This window comes from Orbicella faveolata, unplaced genomic scaffold, assembly GCF_042242905.1.
Source record: "Orbicella faveolata isolate gen_17 unplaced genomic scaffold, um_ofav_v1 contig_25, whole genome shotgun sequence".
Lineage (NCBI taxonomy): Eukaryota > Metazoa > Cnidaria > Anthozoa > Scleractinia > Merulinidae > Orbicella > Orbicella faveolata.
Genome location: NW_028301553.1, coordinates 9,061,351 through 9,069,591, shown reverse-complemented (window position 1 = coordinate 9,069,591; position 8,241 = coordinate 9,061,351). Strand labels below are relative to the sequence as shown.

The following is an 8,241-nucleotide window of genomic DNA, read 5'->3' as shown; positions in this document are numbered from 1 at the left end:
TGCATTTAGCTTTTACTTTATTGTCCCATCACCTTTTTTAACATTTCGGTGGCTTATACGCCAGAATGAAAATGCTACGGTAGAGTTCATTAGACTGTACTGGCCCTATTTCCCTTTATTTTGCTGGAAAACGCGTACGCCCTAGTTAGGTTAAAGTCGGTAAAACCACGCCCAAAATAATGGAGCTCTGGTTTTAGACCGTAACTAAATTTGAGTATACTGCGGGGTCTGGTGTTACTTTTGTTCTTTTTAGGTTTACTTTGTCCTGTCTGTTTAAGCAAGTAGAACCAAAAAAAATGAATCCTAAACTGAATTGATGCGTTTAGCTACGATAGTGACTTTCATACAACTTTTAACATCCCTCCCTGCAAGAATATATATAACTCAACTGGAAAAGCATTTTAAGTTTACTTATTCGCTCTTTAATGCACTTAACTTCAAAATACGATAACAAATTAGCCTATTTCAGCATTGTAGCATTTTTTACTTCCTTTATTCGCTCCTTACTACACCTAACCTCATTTAAAATTACAATTATTGATTTATTACGCTGGATAAATGTAATATAAACTGCAGTTTCGAAAACACGTCGCGAATAAGCATACAAGATAATATCGAAAGCAATTGAGACTGGCCGCATTTTCCTTTGCTCGATCAAAGTTCACGGTCAGCCGAAAAGAAAGAGAAACCATGAATTTACGCTTTCTTGTACATATGCTTTCTTCTTGAATCGTGGTAAAGCACTGTGTGCTTTAATCGACTCACGAAAAGTAAAGCGTCCATAATAAATTAACTTTTGGCGTTGCTGCGCACCCTTTCACACTTCTGTATTCTAGTTCCAGTCCCTCTCTAGTCTTTGATAGCAGTATGCAGTAATCTTGCAGTGTTGCATGCATGTAACAACAATTCATGTACCCTTGGTAATCTAAAAAAATATTGACTCAAAATTACGCTTAACTCGTTCAAGAATCATAAACAACACACCTTGAAATCGGAAATAAATGTACTTAATTGTATCTCAACGTTTTGCTGACCAAAACAGCACAGGAAACTGGCCACGCGTTTCAGTGGTTCCAGTAGTATCATCCAGTGAAGAACGGAAAGTGAATACCACTCCTTCAGACTCAACAGATGTTTGTCCTTCTACTCCATACCATGATTTTGGACCCTTGATAAGCGAAACTATCCCGTACTCCTTGTTTTGCAACAAACAAACTGGTCGATCGAACAGTACAGAAAAGCCACAATAAGGCCAAATCTTGTCTTTTTCTGAAGCGTACGATCCTGATTGTTTTACCAGAGAACAGCCATCTGTGGTATCTTTAACTTCTATGGAAACCGTGTGGTTCCTACCTTCCGAACCAAAATGCTGAACTCCATGTAGCATAATTGGCTTGTTCAGAGTAAAGTTAACACATTCAGGTGACTCACAGTATCTCCAACGAAATTTATCCGGCGGCATAAAGGCTTGAAATCTTTCACATCCATGGATAATTGAAGCATCAATCCTTGGAATCCTTGGGGCTTGAATGAATGGCAAGGAAGTTGTTGACACATCACTGAAGTGTTTCATCATGTCACCAACCTCTTCCAAAGTAAGAATACGAGAATCGATGACAACTGAGGCAAACTCCTGCTGTGACATCAATGGAAATCTGATCGCTTTCACAATCTCCTCTCCAATAATTCGTCTTTTCGACTCGCCGTCAAGAGTTATCCCTTGCCTTTTACTTTGTTCTCTTGCCCAGCGATCGACAGCTTTAAACAGTTCCACTTCCTTCACGACCAACCCTTCTCTCTTCACAACTGCCTCCACTAGTGATCGCTCAACTGTGACAAATTCATCTGACGTCACAGCTTCTTCTGTCTGCTCCTCAATCACTTTCCAGCATCGATCTTTCAAATCTTTATCCTCAAATTTCTGAGCGTGCGACAGAATACAAAACACATTTGATGCTTTCAAATTGCGTCGAAGATATTTGGCACATTTCTCGGTAAGTGAAGGCAGCATATATTTGTTCGCCAAGTACAGCACTTGCATCACATTACTTCCGCTCAAATTCACTTCGTCGCTGTACAAATAACGAAACATCTCCAACAGACTCTCATACTCACAGTCAGGCACTTCAATAGAGTTTTTGGTCTCTGCCATTTGACCATAGAACATGGCATAGAACACAGGACTGCTGATTGCAAGCACAAACTTGTGAGCTGGGATCACCTTCTTGCTTTCACTTTCGCCACTCGATGTTGGAACAACAAATTTCACATCGCTCAGTAACTCCGTGTTGAAAATAAACGTAGTTCTCTGCGCGATAGCTGAACACTTCGACTGCCAGTTCTCTTGAACAACTGCCATTGTAACTCTCTGGCTTATTCTCAGTATTATTCGATACAACAATGTTTCGGGGGAGCTCAAGTTTAACAGTTGTTCCGCCTCGTAAACTCAAAAGCGAAACAAGGGAAATGTTTGCGTGTGATACTGCTGAATTAATTCCAAGTTGCTTCTGACTGCGGGCTCTTGAGATGTCACACAACTGCGTGACTTTTCAGTGAGGGTTGCACAAGCGGAGCTGGAGACAAATTGAAAATTTGACATACCCATTTTAGCAAGTTCGTCCTTTTGTCGGTAACGTCTTTGTTCTTTGTTTTCAAACTCGTTTTAGAGTACACGCAAGCCAATGCACAACGGCAGCTGATTTTTGAAATGACTTACTTTTCAATTGTTTGTTGGCGCCAAAAAAGTCCGGGAACTGAATGAATGAAAATTTATCCTCTTTGAAGTTTCTCGCTTTTCGTTTTTTTTACATATATATTTGACCTCTTCAGAGAATTTCGGTCTTTCTGAAAGGCGACTGAACAATACCTTACGGTTTTGGAAGCCATCTTGACGGCTAGTCAACGGCGTTAGAAATGACAGTGCTTGTATAGGAATCTGATGGCAAATTTAAGAACAATTTATGATCGCCAAGATACTAGACGAAGGATTACGATATCAAATTTGAGGAATGGAGCGGTGCTAGAAAGTAAACTGTTTTTAATTTTCCATACATTCGTCTATAATTTTTTTTTTCCGGACTTTAAAAAACCGTAGGCTCTGTTTCATGCATCTTCAGTGTTACATGGTTAGCAGCGAACGTTAAACAACCCACGCAGTTATCGCAAAGAGCAGGTCAGGACACTTCCATCAAGATTAAATATAGACTACAATCATGGGTATAAGCCGATGGGTCCATCGAACAGGCTGTAAATAATGATTTACTCCTAAACTCTTTCTCGCAATACCTCCGCGCGATTTTCAACTGATTTGCACCTCTAATTTTCCAGTACAGTGTGAATGTTGCAGAAGACAATCGATCTCATTTTACCACGGTCTGCACTATTGTAGACCAATGAAACGCCGCCATTTTCTCTATTATTTGCCATTAAAAGTTGGCATCAAAATTGGCCTACTACTGAAAATTTCGAAATCGAGCGCAAACTAGGCAAAGTTATTGCTACTTTACACATTGCGTTTTCATTGCGTTTTCATTCATATTGCGCTTTTAACCAAAAGGTCCAGTATCGGCGTCACAGGCCAGTGTTTTTTATGTTCCTTGGTTACGAAGTTACCTAGCAACAGAATACTGCGTAGTGTAACGCCTTTACGTTTTTCTATTACAGGGTCACAGTTTTTTTTAATAGCAGGTATTCCGTAACTTTTCATTGTGACATACATGCAGTAAAGTCGTGACTTTCATATTTTGGTGTATGTCTTTGATATTATTATGAAATTGATCGGTCTGACTTACTTAAAATTAGGATAACTTCGTTCCAGCGTCATAAAGAAAGACCTTAAAAACGTAAATAATGTAATAAATAGTTACGTTTCAGTCTTGGTAACCAAAACAACACAGAAAACCTGCCTACTTTTTTACTGGTTCTATTGTTGGCACACTGCGAAGAACGGACGGTAAATAGTACTCCATGAGACTCAACACCTCTTTGTCCTTCTAAGAGCACATTCCCTTGGGGTGATCTGGATTAGGATCAGTGATCCAAGATCTGTCTGGATTATTGTACATCAAAAGAACCGATCAATCCACTTTGGCCATGGATTCATCAGTTGCTTTGATGCACCATGATCCAGACAGATCTTGGATCACTGATCCTGATCCAGATGACCCCAAAGATATGTACCCTAATCCTTTTCATGACGTGGGACCGTTAATAAGCGACGCTAACTTGTATTTCTTTTTTTTCCTGACCAAACAAGCCGGTCGATAAAACTGCACAGAAAAGCAATAAAAAAATCCTTGCCATTTTCTGAGCGTACAGGCCCGATTGTTTTTACAACAGAACAACCGTCTGTGGTATCTTTAACTTCGGTAGAAACCGCGTAGCTTGCACCTTTAGAACCAAAATGCTGAACTCCATGTAGCATGATTGGCTTGGTGACAGTAAAATTAATACAGTCAGGTGACCCACCGTACGAGGATCCCAAACGAAATTTATCCGGCGGCCTAAAGGCTCCAAATCTTTGACATCCTTGGAATCCTTGGGGCCTGAATAAATGGTAAAGAAGATGTTGGGAGAGATCACTGAAGAGTTTCATCATGTCACCATACCTCTACCAAGAAAGAATTTCAGACTCAATTACAACAGAGGCAAACTCTTTCTCTGACGTTACAGCCTCTTCTGAGCGTGCGGCAGAATGCAAAACACATTTGATGCTTTCAAATTACATCGAAGATATTCCGTGCATTTCTCAGCGAGTATAGGGACCAAGTACAACACTTGTATCACATGTAAAACTAAGGAGAGATTCCTCCTTAATTTTGAACACTATCTAGGCTCAATACAAAACTTCTACGATATACATGTCGGATATCAGTATGGAAAACGAGGGGGAAGCGAGGATGAAGTTGTAAGGCCAGCCCAAGACTAAAGAGTTCAAAGAAGAGGCTCAAGAAATGATAAACAGATTTCATGCTCATTACATCGTCAGAGTAGTTTTAAGTAAGGTATGAAAAGGATATGGATTCCATTCCTGTTTACTGAACTTTCAAAATTCTACGTTACTACACAAACGGCAAGATACATTCTTGTCTTACATTCAAGTTCACAGTTACATTTGTTACTTATCATTTTTCATACATAATTATTACTACGCAAGCTAGAGCTTGGGGTTTTCCTCTTACGTGCCGAGTTAAAGCTCAACTGGTAGAGTATTCATTATGCCCCGACTTCTTTATGATATTTTAATTTCATCTCTGTAGCGCAAATCCACTACTCTTCACAATTAAAATGAAAAAATTGTTGTTAATATTTTGCAGATTAAAACCCCCTAGATTATTTGAAATGTCTCGTAGACAGACCACACAGAACCTCTCTTGCAATACAACTACGATTATAGACTCTTTTTTTTTTTTAATGTGAGCTTACTGGATGCTGTCCTACACATCTTTAATGGTAGTATTCAGCGCACTTTCAGTGAAACAATGTTTACATGCAATAGTAATTAATGGAAGCGGAAAAGTAATCAACTTGACCAGGGTCATGCAAAAAGACACTACAAAGGGAAAAAATTCCAAATAGTAATTCACCATGTAATTAACCAAAATAGCATATATAAACAGGCCTCAGTCTATCACAGTGATCAAAGTTCACAGCGTTTCAACGGCAAGCAAGAAACCATAAACGCACTGAATTTCTATACACAAAAAAGTTTTTTTTCTCTATCCTGGTATGAGTGACGGAAAACTACGACTTCCCATAATACCTTTCGGCAGGGTCACATAAAATTTCGCACACTTGTACTCTAGTTCAAATCCCAGTCGTCTTTGATAGCATTATTCACTAACTTTTCAACGTAGAATGTAGTAATGATTAGTAAATTGTGAAGTAATTAATGAATAATTAATGACCCTTAACAAGTCATGGAAGTCTAACTTAAAAGAAGCCTCGTTCCAAGGTCATAAAATAAGACCTTGAAAAAATATAGTACTAAACAGTATTTCAACGTCTAGCAGACCAAAACAGCACAGGAAACTGACCACGTGTTTCACAGGTTGAAGAATTGCTATTTGGTGAAGCACAGAAAGTGAATATCACTCCTTCAGACTCAACAGATGTTAGTCCTTCTGTTCCATACCATGACGCGGGACCCTCGATAAGCGACTCTAACTTGTACTGCTTGTTTTCCACCAAACAAACTGGTCGATCGAACAGTACAGAAAAGCCATAATAAGGCCAAGTCTTGTCTTTTTCAGAAGCGTATGATCCTGATTGTTTTACCAGAGAAGAGCCATCTGTGGTATCTTTAACTTCTGTGGAAACCGTGTAGTTATCACCTTGACGACCAAAATGCTGAACTCCATGTAGCATGATTGGCTTGTTAACGGAAAAATTAATACAGTCAGGCCGGAACGGAACGTATAGCCAACCACTACGAAAGGCCCAGAATCGTTGACGTCGATATACAGTTGAAGAGTCCTTCCTTGGGGCTTGTATAAATGGTGAAGAAGAAGTTGGGAGATCATTGAAGTGTTTCACCAAGTCACCAACCTCATCTAAAGTAAGAATACGAGAATCGATTACAACCGAGGCAAACTCCTTCTGTAACATCAATGGAAATCTGATCTCTTTCACAATCTCCTCTCCAATAATTCGTCTTTTCGACTCGCCGTCAGGAGTTATCCCTTGCCTTTCGCTTTCTTCTGTGGCCCAGCGATCAACAGCTTTAAACAGTTCCACTTCCTTCACGTTTAATCTTTCTTTCTTCACAACTGTCTCCACTAGTGATCGCTCAACTGTAAGAAATTCATCTGACTTTAACGCTTCTTCTGTCTGCTCCTCAATCACTTTCCAGCATCGATCTTCCAAATCTTTATCCTCAAATTTCTGAGCCTGCGGCAGAATGCAAAACACATTTGATGCTTTCAAATTACGTCGAAGATATTTGGCACATTTCGCGGCAAGTGAAGGCACCACGTATTTGTTCGCTAAGTACAACACTTGCATCACATTACTTCCGCTCAAATTCACTTTGTCGCTGTACAAATAGCGAAACATCTCCAGCAGACTCTCATACTCACAGTCAGGCAGTTCAATAGAGGTTTTGGTCTCTGCCATTTGACCATAGAACATGGCATGGAACACAGGACTGCTGATTGCAAGCACAAACTTGTGAGCTGGGATCACCTTCTTACTTTGACTTTCGCCAGTCGATGCTGGAACAACAAATTTCACATCGCTCAGTAACTCCGTGTTGAAAATAAACGTAATTCTCTCTGCGATAGCTGAACACTTCGACTGCCAGTTCTCTTGAACAACTGCCATTGTTATTCTCTGGCTTGTTGGCAGTATTATTCGATACAACAATGTTTCGGGGGAGCTCAAGTTTAACAGTTGTTCCGCCTCGTAAACTCAAAAATGAAACAAGGGAAATGTTTGTGTGTGATACTGCTGAATTAATTCCAAGTTGCTTCTGACTGCGGGCTCTTGAGATGTCACACAACTGCGTGACTTTTCAGTCTGGGCCGCGCAAGCGGAGCTGGAGACAAAGGCCTTTGAAAATTTGGCATACCCATTTTGGCAAGTTCGTCCTTTTGTCGGTAACGTCTTTGTTCTTTATTTTCGAACTCGTTTTAGTGTGAACGCAAGCTAATGCACAACGGCAGCTTATTTTTGAAATGACCTTCGATTTTCAATTGTTTGTTGGCGCCAAAAAAGTCCGGGAACTGATTGTATGAAAAAATCCGGGAACTGATTGTTTGAAGTTTCTCGCTTTTCTTTTTTTTATATATATATATTTGACCTCTTCAGAGAATTTCGGTCTTTCTGAAAGGCGACTGAACGATGCAGACCTTATTACGGTTTTGGAAGCCTTCTTGACGGCTGATCAACAGCGTTAGAAATGACAGTGCTTGTATAAGAATCTGATGGCAAATTTAAGAACAATTTATAATCGCTAAGTTAAGATACTAGAAGAAGGATTACGATATCAAATTTGAGGAATGGAGCCGTGCTAGAAAGTAAACTGTTTTTAGTTTTCCATACATTCGTCTATAATTTTTTGTTTTCCGGACTTAAAACCGTAGGCTTTGTTTCATGCATCTTCAGTTACATGGTTAGCAGCGGACGTTAAACAACCCACGCACTTGTCGCAAAGAGCAGAGCACGTAGTTCCCGATGTTGTTATGTGGCGTTGTCTCACGGGTTTGTTTTTCACATAGGGTTAACCCCATTGCGCCTTTCCCC

At 39.8% G+C, this 8,241-nt stretch overlaps 2 protein-coding genes across 2 annotated transcripts; both read right to left on the bottom strand.

Annotated features, from left to right (window-relative positions):
- On the bottom strand, window positions 1-2,473 carry LOC149108838 (BTB/POZ domain-containing protein 6-like). Its single transcript, XM_089294211.1, has one exon. It carries the CDS (start codon window positions 2,357-2,359, stop codon window positions 1,019-1,021), a length of 1,341 nt encoding a protein of 446 aa, XP_089150337.1. The 5' UTR covers window positions 2,360-2,473; the 3' UTR covers window positions 1-1,018.
- Window positions 2,474-5,017: 2,544 nt separating this feature from the next.
- Window positions 5,018-7,719, bottom strand: LOC149108837 (BTB/POZ domain-containing protein 6-like). Its single transcript, XM_089294138.1, has one exon. The coding sequence runs from the start codon at window positions 7,318-7,320 to the stop codon at window positions 5,998-6,000; it is 1,323 nt and encodes a 440-aa protein (XP_089150264.1). The 5' UTR covers window positions 7,321-7,719; the 3' UTR covers window positions 5,018-5,997.
- Between the last annotated feature and the right edge of the window lie 522 nt (window positions 7,720-8,241).